The sequence below is a fragment of the Xyrauchen texanus genome, chromosome 49 (genome assembly GCF_025860055.1).
Source record: "Xyrauchen texanus isolate HMW12.3.18 chromosome 49, RBS_HiC_50CHRs, whole genome shotgun sequence".
In the NCBI taxonomy this organism is placed as follows: Eukaryota; Metazoa; Chordata; class Actinopteri; order Cypriniformes; family Catostomidae; genus Xyrauchen; species Xyrauchen texanus.
Window position 1 is genome coordinate 5,437,786 of NC_068324.1, and position 18,257 is coordinate 5,456,042.

The 18,257-nt window shown below is 36.2% G+C and overlaps 1 protein-coding gene across 1 annotated transcript; it reads left to right on the forward strand.

Moving 5' to 3' along the window:
• The first annotated feature begins 298 nt into the window (after positions 1-298).
• On the forward strand, positions 299-10,915 carry LOC127640153 (intestinal mucin-like protein). Its single transcript, XM_052122572.1, has 17 exons — positions 299-458; positions 913-1,160; positions 1,252-1,435; positions 1,757-1,967; positions 2,084-2,259; positions 2,635-2,704; positions 5,868-5,968; positions 6,222-6,253; positions 7,350-7,527; positions 7,627-7,731; positions 7,829-7,869; positions 8,946-9,068; positions 9,187-9,288; positions 9,495-9,623; positions 9,981-10,020; positions 10,230-10,353; positions 10,489-10,915. Exons 1-17 carry the CDS (start codon positions 299-301, stop codon positions 10,706-10,708), a joined length of 2,244 nt encoding a protein of 747 aa, XP_051978532.1. The 3' UTR covers positions 10,709-10,915.
• The last annotated feature ends 7,342 nt before the right edge of the window (positions 10,916-18,257 follow it).

Here is an 18,257-nt window from a genome sequence, read left to right on the forward strand (position 1 = left end):
GATGTCATTCTGCCTAGCATCTAATTTTGTATTCCCTAGAATAAAGTCATACAGGTTTGGAAAAACATGAGGCTGAGTAAATGATAACAGAATTTTCATTTTGGGGTCAACTCTCACTTTTAAGTGTTTACTGGACAAGGGTGGACATAATGACAGAGCTCCCAGATGATTTATGACGAGCATCTTTTATACTATTTTTAAATAGCCCAAAGAATCAACACTGAATATGACACAATTTTGCATGCACCAATCTATAATGTTGCAATTTCTGCCTTATTACCAGACGAACGGGACATTCATGTTGTGTAACTGCACCATGGCGAGGTGCATAGAGGACAACATTATTGAGATTATCCCATATGAATGTCCTCCACTTCAGAACATCACCTGTGCTAATAAAAAGGAACCAGTGCTTGTTTATGATGAGTACTATTGTTGCCAGTATTACGCTTGTGACTGTAAGTAAACTGATCCTCCACAACCTCCATATTTGATAATGAAGTAAATGACATTAATGATGCCCCTCTTGGCTAAATGTGCATAATGTGACATTGTGCTTATTTGCATGTTTTTACACCATGCCTTAACCCTTCATTCTTGTCCATTTTGACCCATTTTAAAAAAATGGGTGAAAATGACCAAGTAAGGCCTAATTAATGCATTTCCTTCCCTTGAAAATTCAACATTTATTTAACATCAGCCAATGTCTAAAGTTATGTAAAATCCTGCTCTCTACCCCTCATGCATTTATATTTGAGTTCTGTGATGTGGTAGTTATGGCTTTAACAAATCTGCCTACCTTAAAATGCTAAATGGTGATAGGTGTAATAAGTAGAAGTAGCATTGTAGCTTCTGACAAATTTAAATAGCATTTGCTCAAATTCAATTTTGCTCATTCTCTCCTAATCTTAGGTTTTTGTGAAGGCTGGGGTGACCCTCACTACATTACATTTGATGGACTCTTCTACAGTTACCAAGGAAACTGCACTTACGTATTAATGGAGGAAATCAGGCCTCAACACCACTTGAAGATCTACATCGATAACGTCTTCTGTGACCCTACTGAGCTTGTATCCTGTCCCAGATCCATTATTGTGTCTTATAACAATCAAGTCATAACTCTTAAAAATCACAATTTTATAGGAGGTGCAGAGCTAGAGGTGAGATGTTCTAGAGTTGCACATTTTTTAAATAGGTTTAATGTGTGTTTGGTCAGTAATGTAATGTGTATTTGTGGTCATGTCCTAAAAGGCTTTGAAGGACGATGTTAAGCTAAGGCTGCCTTTTGCCAGTAATGGTGTGAGGGTTGTAAACTCAGACCTAGACTTGATCCTGGAGATTCCACAGCTGGACATTGTTGTAACATTTGGAGCCACTGGATTCAGCATCAATCTGCCATTCCAGTATTTTGGAAACAACACACAAGGGCACTGTGGTAAGTTAGCAGTGAACTCAAATTGTGAATAATTTTTTGAATTGTTATTTTTTGTTAAAAGAGTAGTTAAAAGTTTCTAAATTAAACAGTTGATTAGGCTGGATCGAGGACCCAATCAACACTGCATGTAGGCGAGGCATAAAGACGTCACTCAGAGTGAAATGACTATGCAGCCTACTTGCAAGGCAACAAATAAACATTTATACATAGTTCTGAACAGTATGATATTTATTATTGCTTCCTCTTCACACGAAATAAACCATTATCACAGTGCAATGGTTCAATGTAACATCCAAATTATTCCAAATACTCCTCTCTAAGGAACATGCAACAACAATGTGGCCGATGACTGTATGCTCCCTGGAGGGATCTTGGTGGACGACTGTGCGGCAATGGCTGATTACTGGCCAGCCAATGATGTGAACAAAGAAATTTGCACTAAACCAACAGAGATACCTACAGTTGGGCCTGGTATCAAACCCACAATTAAGCCATGTCAAGCCCACCCTGACTGCGAGCTCTTAAGGAGCGAGTGAGTTGATTTTGTGTGTTGAATTTACAATAGTTTAACATTCTTTGTGTGAGTAAATGTGACCTACTTGATATGTACAAGTCCTGTTATCTGTTCTTCACTTTAATCTTCCACAGGTTGTTCCAAGAGTGTCACCCCTATGTGTCCCCAGAAAACTACTTATTAGGCTGTCAATATGATAGTTGTCATATGAGCAACCCCAGTGTGGTGTGTGCCAGTCTGCAGAGCTACGCAAGGGCTTGCTCTCAGCTTGGCATCTGTATAAACTGGAGAAACAACACTATGCTCTGCAGTAAGTTATTCAAATAATAATAATCCAAATGTAAAAAAAAGCATTTAACTTAATATAGGCTTTAATACAAGACCAATATAGCTGTTTAGTGTAGTAGCTCAATTCCATGGATTGCCTTGTGTTCATTTATTTTTTAGAAAAGTAGTTTCTGAGTTTTAGAACTAAACATGAAAGTTTATTTTATGTAATGTTAACCACATACATTATTTTAACTCGTAAAGCCATATTATTAAAACCAATAGGAAATTCCAGAGTGGAACTCATGATGGCCAACAATCTGACATCATGACTGAAGATCTCTTTTTCTAGAATGGGTCATATTTCAAGCTGAATCCTAGTCCTGTAAAAGTGCTGAATTTCACTTTTCATCCTCAGATATTGAATGTTCAGAAGATAAAGTCTTTAAGCCTTGTGGTCCAGCTGAACCACCAACCTGCGACGATGAGTATGTACTTTAATCTGCAATAGTTATTTTTTAAATAATTTTGAGAATTGTTCAAAATATACAGTTTAGTGCTTGATCAGTGGTGCAAATTGTACAGGGGGTTGATAGTAGTTTCGATGACACAGTTTGGGTGGGACATATCGAAGGGCTTCATTTGTTTTAAAATAGCCAATAGGATTTAATATAGTCACAGCAATGAATGGGGCCTGGGTAGCTCAGTGAGTATTGACGCTGACTACCATCCCTGGGGTTGTGAGTTCAAATCCAGAGTGTGCTAATGTAGCAGCGGCCGTAAATAGAATTAGACTACGCCACCCCGAGGTCTAACCCAGGAAACTGTAAGTAACCACCAAGGCTTGTAGAGAATTAGGCAGTTAGGTTCGCGCACTGAGCAAGCAGAGAAATTTTTCCGTACAAAAAAAGAAAATACAATTTTATTAATCAATTTCACAGCAAAGATAGTAAACAAAAAGCTGACGTCAGCATATTCTTAAAACACTGCACACTGGAGAAGAGCCAATACCACATCACAATATATATATCTACATTCACAGCACTCCAATGAAGATCGAACAATTCGTCAATAAAACACAATAATAAATAACACACAAGGAGGTGTGACTCAGTGTCCTGACATAAAGTCTATTTCGCACACTCACAATACCGGGCTTGAGGCTTACTGGTGGGCGTCCAGCGACTCGGGCATGAGCATCCAAATAATCAACCCCAAACGCACGTGCACAACCACACGATCAGCACAGCAACGGTCACACTGTGGAGGTACTCACATACACCAAAGAAGGCCCACCACCTCGAGCACGCCGTCCCCACCGTCAGCACTCAGCTCCTCAACAAGTAACAAGGACAGAATAAACAAAATTAACTACAAGTCATAATTTCACAACATGAACCAGACTAACAAGAATAACAACATGCAGAACAAATAACTTTACCAACAACAACAGCACGAATAAAGTAAACAACAAAGAAAATGAAATAAAGTTGTTAAACAGTAATAATAAACTCAAATCAACAAACAAAGAAAATGAAATAACCTTGCACAACGACAATAATGCTGTTAAATGAAATAAACAAAAAGGGAAATGAAATAACCTTGCAAAATAATAATACTGGTAAATAAAATAAACAAAAAGGAAAATAAAATAACCTTGCAAAATAACAATAATGCTGGTAAATGAAATAAACAAAAAAAAGGAAATAAGATAACTTTTAGAACACAAAAACGCACGACCCACTCAACTGATCACAAATGAATCACGTAACAAACACACTTAAGGTGCGTACACACTGCCAGCGACTTTATCGCTGCAGGTCGCCAGTGGCTGGCGGTGAAGTCGCTAGTGGGTGTTCCCACTACTGGTTGCCTAGTAACGTTTATAAATGACATTCACGGATGTCATTCCATTGCTGTTGACATCGAATCTCTTTTCTTGCCACTAAAAACAAACATTTTGGAGGGAAAAGACTAAATATAAATGGAATCAGTACATAAAATGCTTTATATCAAAGATGAATGAGAAACAAGGCGTGTTGTTTGCCATAGCGGCTGTTTATCTGCGGCGAAAATGCAAATGCCGTTCTGTCTGGGTCCATAAAATCCCCGCGATCTCAGATACACCTTTCCACGCAGTATTTTTCTTAAAAATGTCCTTGTACGTGGGAAGAGACATATCATAGAGCACTGGAAAATTTCTAACAGCAAGAATTAGCCTTTCATTCATCTTTCCGTTACTGCAGGAGCTGAGAGAGAGAGAGAAGGATCACGTGAGCTCTCCCGTCGTCTCTCCTATTGGCTGTCGCTTCCGTTAGTCGCTCCAAAGTTGAACTTTTCTCAACTTTGTCGCGTCGCTGGACACGCCCACATCTAGCGCCAACGGTCGCGACAGCTCGTGTCGCCGGAAGTCGCTGTGCTCGCATTGAAAATGAATGGTATTGAGTCGCTGTCGCGCGCGATGTCGCTGGCAGTGTGTACGCACCTTTAACCGTGGATAACACAAATCTGAGGGCAGATACTCAATCGGCCACACAAGTGGTCTACGATGCAGTTGGGAAAAAGTAGCTCAGTCCATTAACTTGGACTCGGCGAAAACCAGTTCAGCACATAAGAAAAACATGCATTAGCATTTAAGCAAAGCAGCAGTTGCCCCAAGGCAGGCCGCAAATGCTTCCCTGCTATGGTAGCTATCCCTAAAACACACAATAATAGTTATATTAAGCTATCACCCAACTAAGGCAAAATCACAGGCCCGAATGGAGAAAACTTACCTGAGCAACAGCGCGCTGACACCCGAATCTCGCAGGCAATGCGCCGTGTGTGAGTCACAAACGGAACACGTTATTCCGTTCAATCTGATGAAACATGGGGTAGCCGAAACACAGCAAGGAATTCTATGAAAAAATCGGAATCCCACATAAACCACAAGCTAACTAGCAACAGTACAACATTTGCGATAGACCTCTACATACCTGCGACACCACCAAAACTGGGTGAACCCAAACAACACGAGCCTCCAGCGTCACGCACTGCCCCAGAAGGTACGTTCGAGCTATAACATCCTCCTCCTGATATGATTGGCCACCAAGAACACACCACAAGCCAATCGCGAACCGGATAGGAAAGGTAAAAGCCAATGTAATCAAGCGGGGGGAGGAGGGACTGGATTCAATCACAGTCCATCCTGCCACACTAAGTGACTCCAGCCAGGTCTCTTTAACAACCAAATTGGCCCGGTTGCTAGGGAGGGTAGAGTCACAAGGGGTAACCTCCTCATGGTCGCGATGAGTGGTTCTCGCTCTCAATGGGGAGCACGGTAAGTTGTGCGTGGATCGCGGGGAGTAGCATGAGCCTCAACATGCTGTGAGTCTCTCGTGGTGTCATGCACAACAAGCCACATGATAAGATGCGTGGATTGACGGTCTCAGAAGCGGAGGCAACTGAGACTTGTTCTCTGCCACCTAGATTGAGGTGAGTAACTGCGCCACCACGAGGATGTACTAAGCAGTGGGATTTGGGCATTCCAAATTGGGGAGAAAAGGGGATAAAAAAAAACATGGAACATTTGTTTAATTTCACTTTGGTGAAAATGTATTATATGTAATACATGCTTTAAAACAAAAATATCAAATCATTTTTGCATTGCAGACTTGAAGATATTATGATTATAGTGCGCACTGAGGGCTGCTTTTGCCCGGAGGGGACAATGCTCTTCAACAAGCAGTCTGGAGTGTGTGTGGAAAAATGCGGTGAGAAGCCACTGAGTCACGTGTGTGTGTGTGTGTGTGTGTGTGTGTGTGTGTGTGTGTGTGTGTGTGTGTGTGTGAGAGAGAGAGCATGTGTTCATGAGTAATAGTGTGGGTGCATGTTAATACTCCTGAAAATTAAAATTGAGATGTATAAAACTTTTATAAAAATAAGTCTGCCTGCTTAAGGAACATCAACATTCATGTCTTAACTGTTTTTGATAGTGTTTCTGTCTGATTTTGATTTTCCTTGTAGGATGCCTGGACTCCTCTGGGATACCACGTGAGGTGCGGTAGTGTTTAAAACATTTATTTAAACCATTCACTCAATTACTTTCAATTACTCAATTAATTCACTTTATTACACATTCTTACATTGATCTGTCCCTCCCTATATTGGATGATAAAAAACTGAACCACTTCATATTAGTTGACTTTAACTACTATGTACTTGAGGTAGATTAATCGGTGGAGATAATTGCTTTTTGGAACTATCGTTATCTGCAAAAATCGATGGTGATAATTGCAGATTTTCATCTGTTTTTCTCATCAATTCCTCATTTCAAAATAAGAGTCCCCCATGTGTTTCGGACTTGTTTATACTTATAAGTCTCGCGTTATGCACCAAATCTATTTTATTTTTGGGATTTTGGTAAAACAAGATAATGCATCTGGGATTTTTCCAATTATGACTCTTTTTCATAATAAGTAAAGATTAAGTAATTTTTTTACAATACTGTGCAAAAGTTTTAGGCACTTCAAAACAATGTTGCATAGTGAGGAAGTCTTAAAAAATAATGCCATAAATAGTTTTTATTTATCAAGTCACGTCATATAAAGTCCAGTAAACATAAAAAAAAAACTAAATGTTTGGTGTGACCACCATTGTATTAAAAACAGCACCAATTCTGCTAGTTACATCTGGATACACTTTTTCTTGGTTGTTGGCAGATATGATGTTCCAAGCTTCATGCTGAAATGAAAATATTGAGCAAATGTGAATATTGAAAGAATTTTGCAGAACAGCATGTTATTGCACAATAAGTACATTGTATTGTATGTACAATTTTATGTTAGTACACAGTAAAGACACTTAATGTGAAGTGGGACAAAAAAAACGTCTAGTACCTGTTCAAAACAACATTCAGGATTTTAAGGCTTTATAGGCACACTCCCAAATGCAAAGTGTTCCAAATGTTATGATACTTGGGATGCCTTCTTCTGGCCAAATTCTAAGCTAGCATCGCATGTATCATTTGCAGAAAAGCTAATCCCAGAACAGAGCCCAAGTGTCATAAAGTAAATTTGCATCTAAAGATTGACTACAGTGTAAACTGACCAAACAAGGCTCTAAAACTGTTCCCTCTTGATTTTTTGGTGGCAGTTCGATGAGGTTTTCCAGTACAACTGCGAGGAGTGTGTCTGTGAAAAGGCCAGCAAATCGGTCATCTGTAAGCCCAAGCAGTGCCCTGATCCTAACCCTCAGAGCTGTTCTGAGCCCGGCTTTGTGTTGGTCAATACCACTGATCCCTCAGAACCATGCTGCAACAAGCAAGTTTGCAGTAAGATCCAGTTGTTTACATTTAATTTTTTAATGGGATTTGCATTAAGTTTTAAGTGTCCTTCTCTTAAATCCCCTCTCACTTTGTTTCATGATGTAGAATGTGAAATCACTATGTGCCCACCTTTGGATAAGAAGTGTAACATTGGACATTCTCCAGAAATGGAAGTCCCGGAGGGAAAATGCTGTCCAGAAATCAAATGCGGTATCACTTTTAGTCCTCAACACTTGGATCCATTCTTACATATTCTTATTAATATCATTTGAAATTGTTGTTTTTAATGTGTCTGTTGCATCCACAGTGCCAAAAGGAGTGTGTGTCCACAAAAACCAAGAATATGAGGTAACAAAAATGGCTCTGATACTAGTAAAGTATATTATACTAAATGTAGAAAATAAATTGTGAAAAAAAGTGTCTGAATTATTTCAAATCAATTTGAACTTTGAATGTAATAAGATTTAAAGACCCCATGAAATCGCTTGACATGAGGAGTTTTATTTCCTGTGTTATATGATGAAACTGGAAGTTGAAATTGGGGCGGGACATATGAAAAAATGCCAGTAGCCTTTGGTTTACGTCATTACATTACATTAATTGAAAAATAGGCTAATGCATTTTACGAGTTTAATAATTCAAATTAAGAGTTATATATTTTTTTTTAACCAGGGACTAAAAACTAAATGTTTTCATTTCATAAACTGTATTTTTTCATTCCGGTCAAATATATTTTGAACATATTCATTTTGAGTCATTATTACTCAAAATCTTAATTTTAAGAAATCTGAAGCAAAAAAAAAATAAAAAAATGTAATTTTATCCAAATTTGAATGCTTGATAAACTAATCGTATTTAATTGGAGATAACTGTTAGTATTTACAGAGTGGTTTTGTACTTCAGTGGTAAAACACAGTGACATTCTTCTCCAGTGAAAACAGATGCAAACACACAGATTTTATACATAAGAAATAATGATATTCAAATCCCACATATCAAGTTACCATAGAAAACTAATGTGGAGAAGTATTTTATACTTATTGGGTATCTAAACCTTAAATATTTAATTAACATATTTTATTCACTTCTTTATATTTCTGTAGTTCTAATAGATTGAATGTGTTTTGTTTTTGGATCATGGATTACAATATTAGATATTGCTATATCAAAAAAATAAATTTTCAACTACTTATTGTACATTTTAAATATAAGTGAACTTCTAGAAGTCCACTAGAATATAGATGACCCCGAAGCTAACAGACATGGACTTAAACCACACATTCTTGAAAAACTATTATTTTTATTTCATTGGATCTTGCGTGACTCATTAATGAAGCTAATCAAAGATTTACAGACTCTTAAAATTGAAATGGCACACTCTCAGATGCCCTTCAGCTATTTATGTATCTCTATTCCCTCCAAAGCCTGGTGCAATCATCCCTGTCGTTGACTGTCAAGAATGTACCTGTACATGGGACATGGATCCTAATTCACAGTTGTTCAAGATCCGTTGTGGATTTGTGCAGTGCAACGAGAATTGTGATCCTGTGAGTTTTGTCCCGAGCTTCTGATTGGCTTGTCTTAGCCCAGTTTCTTTTGACTTGTCATTGTAATTTATAATAATTATAAATCATGATGTTGTCTATCTTTGTTCATCTTTCTCAGGGTTATGAATATATTGATTCAAACAATGACAACGACTGCTGTGGGAAGTGTGTGCAAACTCACTGTATCATCAATGTCAACGGCACCACTCATATACTGAAGGTAAAAAACAAAAAAGCAGGAACAGACTGAAATTTAAGTCAAATTTCTGTGAAAATCATATCCCTTCCAGCACATTCTTGATGTCATAAAAATCTTGATTGTCATACTGTCTTGAACTATTCCTCCTAACAAATCTAACCAAAAATATTCTGCAATGTCCATTTTAATTTGAGCCAAATTTGACTTTGTTCTCTTTTTGATTGTAGGAAGGAGCTGTTCTGCCCACCACAAACCAGGGCTGTGACAGAATCACCTGCACTAAAGTTAACGGACAGTTCATCACCGATAACTACAGAATCCAGTGCCCTCCTTTCAACATGTCCAACTGCCAGCCTGTGAGTACTTCAAACACACCCATACACACATTTCAATGTCATACTGTGGTGAAAATCTGCTTAAAATTGCACCTGCTGAGAGTGTTGTTTTAGCACCCTATTCATGAAAGGAATTATGAAAATAATTCCTGCAAACACTCAAACATTAGTCCTGAACACCTGTTTAAGAATGTTGAAATGCATGGGTGTAGATATAGCTTGAACATTGGGGGTGTTACAGTGCAAAGCATGTATATGTTTCCATTGATCAAGGTATACATTTTTTGTATAATTTCTTGATTTTATTATTGTGGGTATATACCACATCATAGTGATCCAATCAGAGATGACATTGTGCTTTTTTTATTCACTCTGCAGGGCACGTACCAGCTGTCAGTTGATGGTTGCTGTCCTGTTTGTGAGTATTTTAATAAGGAAACTTAAGCAGCCACTTCATATGTAAATGTACTGTTGCTAATAAACAGATGTGCTGGAGCCACTTAAAAGACCAAAAATGTCACCTTTTGTTTCTGCTCTTGAACCTGTTAATCCAAAGCTGGACTTCCTGGTTATTTTGGTTGAACATCTGATTAATGTGCTTGTTTGTGCTCCGTTGTCTGTTTGTAGGTGTGGACCAGAACAAAGGATGTCAAGTAAAGACTGTTCATGATTTCATACTTCACAAGGAATGCCAATCAGAGAGGAAAATAGACTTGACTTTTTGTGAGGGAGACTGTTCCAGTTCTAGCATGTGAGATCACACACAGGCCCTTTTCCAAAACCTTTTGTGTTTTAATTTTTAAGTCAAATATTCCTTTTGATTATGATGCAATGAATGCTTTCCATTATATTAATATCTGTCTTTACCTCTTTCATGTATACGTAGGTACTCTGAGCTTGGAGTGTCCATTTGTAGCTGTTGCCAGGCGACTCGCACAAGTAATCGTACAGTGGCTCTTGGCTGTGTAAATGGAGACAAAGTAACCCACACGTATGTCCATGTTGAGCAGTGTGGCTGTAGCAAAACTAACTGTCACAGCAGTGGGGTGAGCCAGCACATACTCGCTGAAAACGCCCGCGGTAAACGCAGCCTCAGATTGCCGTGAGCACCAGCGATTCCAGAAGTCAACATCCCTAGCATTCTGAAAAAATTATGTCTGAAGTATCTGTGAAACTTTCAATGAATTTGAATTGCATATGCTGTATGTTTTACATTTCTAAACTTTAAACTATCCCAAGAGCTTTTCATTTCTCTGATTATTTGGTAAATACACTGTGTATTCTTCTGCTTGTTTATAATTAAAAGCAAATTAAAAAAGCAACCTGAAAATTAAACCTACATCTGTGTGTTACTTCTTCCGTTTACTAGAAATTCATATATTGCCCCTAGAACGTATACCTGGCCTCCAGTGTTGGGTTTAATCTGATTACAAAGTAATTAGCTATTGTAATCAAATGACTTTGTAGTCCAATAAGTAGTGTAATGGATAACACTTTTAATTACAGTCTTTCAATTATGATATCACTTTTAAGTACATTACTTTGGTTACACATTGTTTGGAATAATATTGGAAATGTGTAATGTATTTAAAATATGAATTCATATGTACATCTGATTGTTTTTCTGTGAGAGCTGAAGGGTGCCAATGAACAAGGAGGAAAGACACATTATTTTAATCATTTTTGTGAAAAGTGTTTTAGAAAGTAACTTAAATGTAAAGTAATTAGTTAGGTAATTACTTTTTATGAAGTAATCAGAAAGTAATATGATTACAATTTTAGAGAACTAATTAGTAATTTATAGTGGATTACTTATTATAAAGTAACTTACCCAACTCTGCTGACAGTAAAAAGTAACTGCCCAAATTATGTACTGGTAATTCTGTTGTTTAAAGAACTTTTTACTGGCTGCATAATTTAATAATAAAATGAAATTTCTTTAAATGTTCAGAAAATCAAACATCAAACAGAATGAAAGTGCTTTTAAGTATGTTCTGTTTCTATGCACTCAACAACAGAAACAAGGAACATTTAGCAGCAAACAGGATACGGATTTACATATTTACAAATAAGAAAACATTGCCATAATAAGGAACAGTGAACAAACAGGTCATGCTTCAATGTATTCAGAAATATCTGACATGTCCTCAAACAGCTGAATATCATCTTTGACTGTGGAAGCTCATCAAACGTTAAGATCTCTAACAAATATTGAGTGATGAGACAGCACAGCGGGTCAAACAAGGCCTGACGTGTCTTTTACAAAACATAATTATGATCAAATTTAATCCTTGGGATAAAAAGGGTGAACAAAACGGGATTTATAAAAGCATTAAATGAAAAATGTAAAAGTACACATGCAAACTTCCTCTGTTGACATAGGATGACATATTGCAGATGCCCACACTAATTGTTATGTGTATGGTAACCAATTGTACCAACATAATTGGCAATACTATATATAAAAAAAGGTCTGTAATAATTAACTATAGTACAGCTATAATAATCTAATATAATAAAGTGGTTTGTCGATTAAACATTAAGAATTTGGATTCAGTTTTGATAAAAAGCATTAAAATGAACGAGAAGAGAAGCTAATGAAAACCTTTAAGTGAATTGTTCTGTGAAAGGCAATACTTCAGCTAGCTGACTACAAAGTCTAAACTCTAATGCATCATTGAATGTTAAAGTAAAAAAGTTACTTTATGATTTTACTAAATCAGTTGAATATATATGTATATATAAAAAACAAATAAATGGCAAAATGGTCATTTTGAAGATCTATTTGAAGTTACTAAGGGTTTACATTTTCTTGTGAAATGTATTAAAAAAGAAAGAAAGAAAGAAAGAAAAAATAAAGCAATAAAAAAATGGATGAAAATAATGAAAAAACAAAAAAAAAAACTGAAGCGTAGCTAATACATATTTGTATTTCAATAGGAAGCCCTTCTTTTTCCAGCAGATAACTTTCTGAATTTCAGGATTCATATCTATAAACATTTTGTCTTGTGCCCTCTGAATTTATTTACTGTGCAATTAGATCCCCACTGTCAGGACTCACATCCTGTATTTAATTTGAAATGCTAAAAGAGATAGTTTCGGTGTTGTGAGTGTCGGTAGATGTATCTCACCAGCAAGGTTTACATACACCCTGTTTAATTTCAAACGAAGTTTCAGTGATAACTTTCCATGGAAATGCTTAATTCTGAGTTCCACCCTTTGATCAAAGATTGATCAAACATTCACTTTATAACACAGTATTACAGTATATATTTATATATGTGTGTACAGGGTTGGGAAGTAACAGAAGACATGTAACAGGATTACATATTTAAAATAAAAATATAAGTAACTGTATTCCACTAGTTACAATTTAAATAATTGGTAATTAGAATACAGTTACATTCAAAAAGTATTTTGATTACTGAAGAGATTACTTTGCATTTTATTGTCATTTATTTCATTTAATATTTAGTCCTTTCAGATGGAAAACATTTATACATAGAAATGATGCGATCTAAAGTGCATTTGAACAGCTGTGAAACCCTTTCTTATGATGTGTTACATTCATACAAGCATGCAGAGAAGTTATTATGCAGTTATGCAGAACCTAACTGTCACAGCAGTGGGGTGAGCCAGCACATACTCGCTGAAAACGCCCGCGGTAAACGCAGCCTCAGATTGCCGTGAGCACCAGCGATTCCAGAAGTCAACATCCCAAGCATCCTGAAAAAATTATGTCTGAAGTATCTGTGAAACTTTAAATGAATTTGAATTGCATATGCTGTATGTTTTACATTTCTAAACTTTAAACTATCCCAAGAGCTTTTCATTTCTCTGATTATTTGGTAAATACAGTTTGTGTTCTTCTGCTTGTTTATAATTAAAAGCAATTAAAAAAGCAACCTGAAAATTAAACCTACATCTGTGTGTTACTTCTTCCGTTTACTAGAAATTCATATATTGCCCCTAGAACGTATACCTGGCCTCCAGTGTTGGGTTAAATCTGATTACAAAGTAACTAAATTACAATAAGTAGTGTAATGAATAACACTTTTAATTACAGTCTTTCAATTATGACATTACTTTGGTTACACATTTTTTGTACTAATATTGTAAATGTGTAATGTATTTAAAATATGAATTCATATGTACATCTGATTGTTTTTCTGTGAGAGCTGAAGGGTGCCAATGAACAAAGAGGAAAGACACATTATTTTCTCATTTTTGTGAAAAGTGTTTTAGAAAGTAAATTAAAAGTAAAGTAATTAGTTAGGTAATTACTTTTTATGAAGTAATCAGAAAGTAATATGATTACAATTTTAGAGAACTAATTAGTAATTTATAGTGGATTACTTATTATAAAGTAACTTACCCAACTCTGCTGACAGTAAAAAGTAACTGCCCAAATTATGTACTGGTAGTCTGTTGTTTAAAGAACTTTTTACTGGCTGCATAATTTAATAATAAAATGAAATTTCTTTAAATGTTCAGAAAATCAAACATCAAACAGAATGAAAGTGCTTTTAAGTATGTTCTGTTTCTATGCACTCAACAACAGAAACAAGGAACATTTAGCAGCAAACAGGATACTGGATTTACATATTTACAAATAAGAAAACATTGCCATAATAAGGAACAGTGAACAAACAGGTCATGCTTCAATGTATTCAGAAATATCTGACATGTCCTCAAACAGCTGAATATCATCTTTGACTGTGGAAGCTCATCAAATGTTAAGATCTCTAACAAATATTGAGTGATGAGACAGCACAGCGGGTCAAACAAGGCCTGACGTGTCTTTTACAAAACATAATTATGATCAAATTTAATCCTTGGGATAAAAAGGGTGAACAAAACAGGATTTATAAAAGCATTAAATGAAAAATGTAAAAGTACACATGCAAACTTCCTCTGTTGACACAGGATGACATATTGCAGATGCCCACACTAATTGTTATGTGTATGGTAACCAATTGTGATTGTAAACTTAATTGGCAATACTATATATAAAAAAAGGTCTGTAATAATTAACTATAGTACAGCTATAATAATCTAATATAATAAAGTGGTTTGTCGATTAAACATTAAGAATTTGGATTCAGTTTTGATAAAAAGCATTAAAATGAACGAGAAGAGAAGCTAATGAAAACCTTTAAGTGAATTGTTCTGTGAAAGGCAATACTTCAGCTAGCTGACTACAAAGTCTAAACTCTAATGCATCATTGAATGTTAAAGTAAAAAAGTTACTTTATGATTTTACTAAATCAGTTGAATATATATATATATAAAAAACAAATAAATGGCAAAATGGTCATTTTGAAGATCTATTTGAAGTTACTAAGGGTTTACATTTTCTTGTGAAATGTATTAAAAAAGAAAGAAAGAAAGAAAAAATAAAGCAATAAAAAAATGGATGAAAATAATGAAAAAAACAAAAAAAAAAACTGAAGCGTAGCTAATACATATTTGTATTTCAATAGGAAGCCCTTCTTTTTCGAGCAGATAACTTTCTGAATTTCAGGATTCATATCTATAAACATTTTGTCTTGTGCCCTCTGAATTTATTTACTGTGCAATTAGATCCCCACTGTCAGGACTCACATCCTGTATTTAATTTGAAATGCTAAAAGAGATAGTTTCGGTGTTGTGAGTGTCGGTAGATGTATCTCACCAGCAAGGTTTACATACACCCTGTTTAATTTCAAACGAAGTTTCAGTGATAACTTACCATGGAAATGTTTAATTCTGAGTTCCACCCTTTGATCAAAGATTGATCAAACATTGACTTTATAACACAGTATTACAGTATATATTTATATATGTGTGTACAGGGTTGGGAAGTAACAGAAGACATGTAACAGGATTACATATTTAAAATAAAAATATAAGTAACTGTATTCCACTAGTTACAATTTAAATCATTGGTAATTAGAATACAGTTACATTCAAAAAGTATTTTGAATACTGAAGAGTATACAAAAAGTATAATAAAATACTTTGCATTTTATTGTCATTTGTTTAATTTAATATTTAGTCCTTTCAGATGGAAAACATTTATACATAGAAATGATGCGATCTAAAGTGCATTTGAACAGCTGTGAAACACTTTCTTATGATGTGTTACATTCATACAAGCATGCAGAGAAGTTTGAAGTAAGTTTGTAGCAGAAGAAATAGAAATAAACCTTGTGTAAATTGTCAGCTTTAGGTTAAGCTAAAATGCTAATTCTAGCCATTTTACATGCACATGTTTCCAGGCACGATCGTATTTATTTATCAAGAAAATTAACGTTAGATCATAATTTCTTTTTTTCTACGAAGCCCTTTGATATTAGGGCTAAACTTTTATTCTTGATGATAATTTTTTTATTGTTTTCCTGTAAAAATATGTAAAAATCCTTAAAACAAGATCAGTTTGATTGATGGCAGGGGGCAGGCTAAATACATACAATACATAAATACATTTTTCGCCGGAGCACCACCTGAATCTTCTCTTCCCATCTACCAGTGATGCTTGATTCTCCTACCTGCACCGATATCAACAGTGCAAATGGGTTGTGGGTTGCCAGGTTGAGGTCACAAATGGGTTGAAATTTGTATGATGTGTAGATTGTGTGAGTAGGATGCGTTTCATTCAAGATCTTGCAACTGGACAACCTTAGAATAATATATTGATGTGATAATTCATATAACGAGGTTTGGGCCATACAAATTACAGGAGTTTTCTGGGAGAAATAACAAAATGGGAGGGGGTGGGAGATCGGTGTGAAATATGGGAGACTCCAGGGAAAAAGGGAGTGTTGACGGGAATGATACGACCTGCTGTTTTTAAACACGACAGCAGAGCACTGCATCTGGGCTTCCCGGCCACAGAAACGTAGCCGAAATAGGGGAAAGAGAGCTGGCGTTCTCGTCAGACTAAGACGTCATGCAAAATGAACCCGCTACCAGGGCTGAACTGGGAAGAGAAATCAGCCAGGGATTTTACATTGCAACTGGCATAAAACATTGTTTTGTGGTCCATTTTGCATAACACGGCGGCTCATTTTAGCTCATCACGGCTGACCCATCGGCCCGCTCGGTTCTCATGATGGCCAGTCCGCCCCTGATCAGCCCGAAAGTGCGTCGGATTACCAGTCCTGCCCTGCCCGCTACCCAGCATTCTACTGGCAAATGTTCAGTCTCTGGACAACAAGCTCTGCGAGCTGAGAGCACAGATCTCTTTCCAATGAGAGATGAGGGACTGCTGCATTATCTGACTTACAGAAACTTGTAAGTCTGTGGAGATTCCAGACTCAGCCATCGAACCCATGGGGTTCTTAGTGCAACGAGTTGATAGAGTGAAAGACCTCTCAGGTAAAGGCAGAGGAGGTGGTGTATGTTTCATGATCGACAAATCTTGGTGTGATCAGAGGATCATACATTCTCTCAAGTCTTTCTGCTCTCCTGATCTGTAATTTCTCATGCTTCTGTGAAAAAACAAAACAAACAACTTCAATGACAGCAATGTCACTGGTAAACAATGAATACAATTTTATGATTCAGCTTTCTAACTTAACTCTTTTAAACTTACTTTAGGTTTTACTAATTTATTCCCTTTTTATTACTTAAACTAATTTTGTTTCCTAGTGAAAACCTTCTTTATTTCCTAATTAAAACCTACTTCAGTCTAATTAATGCTCTCCTATATTCCCAGAAAATAACTGAAAATAAAACAGTTTACAAATAAAATCTTACATTTTCTATACAGAGCAATTAACAACAGAACAATCAGAAAATATAGAAAAACTATTGACATATTAGTCAATCAGTCTTTAGGATGAATAAATCAGTCTCCAGTGTGGCAAATCATTCTGTAGTTTAAACTGAAGTCTTCTTATTTTGTGTATTCTGTATATTGTATATTATTAGGTGCATATTGTATATTGTGTTATGTAAAAGGATGTGTAAATTGTGTTATGTGTAAATCAGATGTTTATTGTAATTGTCAGACTGCTATGTTGCTTGGAACTGCACCCAAGACTTTCACCCACTGTTGCACTTGTGTATATGGTTGAGTGACAATAAAGGGATTTGAATTGAACCCTACAGAAGACTGAAGAATGTTCATGCTGCTCTCATTCACACAATGAAAGCAGATGGGGAACATTGGGTTGTGATGTTCATGAAAGGACAAGGCAGAAATGTAAGTAATTTGCTTGAAAAACATTGTCACCCTTGACATTCATTGTATGACAAAGACCAGCTTGGACATTCTGCTATTAATACAGAAACTCCTTTTGTGCTCCCAAGAAAGTCATGTGGGTTTCTAAAGATATTAGGGTGAGTAAAAGCTTTGAGATTTAAAGGGGTTGGCAAAGACAATTGAATGTAATTCGTAATTTGCAGTTTTGGAAAAATGCATAGTATTCAGATGTGTGAATTGTTTTGAGAGCTTTGATCTTAGTTTGGAATTAAGTTTATTTGCTCAGAGGGGGGTAACTCAGGGAGTAAAGATGCTGACTACAACCCCTGGAGTTGCAAGTTCGAATCCAGGGTGTGCTGAGTGACTCCAGCCAGGTCTCCTAAGCAACCAAATTGGCCCGGTTGCTAGGGAGGGTAGAGACACATAAGGTAATCCTATTGGTCACTATAATGTGGTTCGCTCTCGGT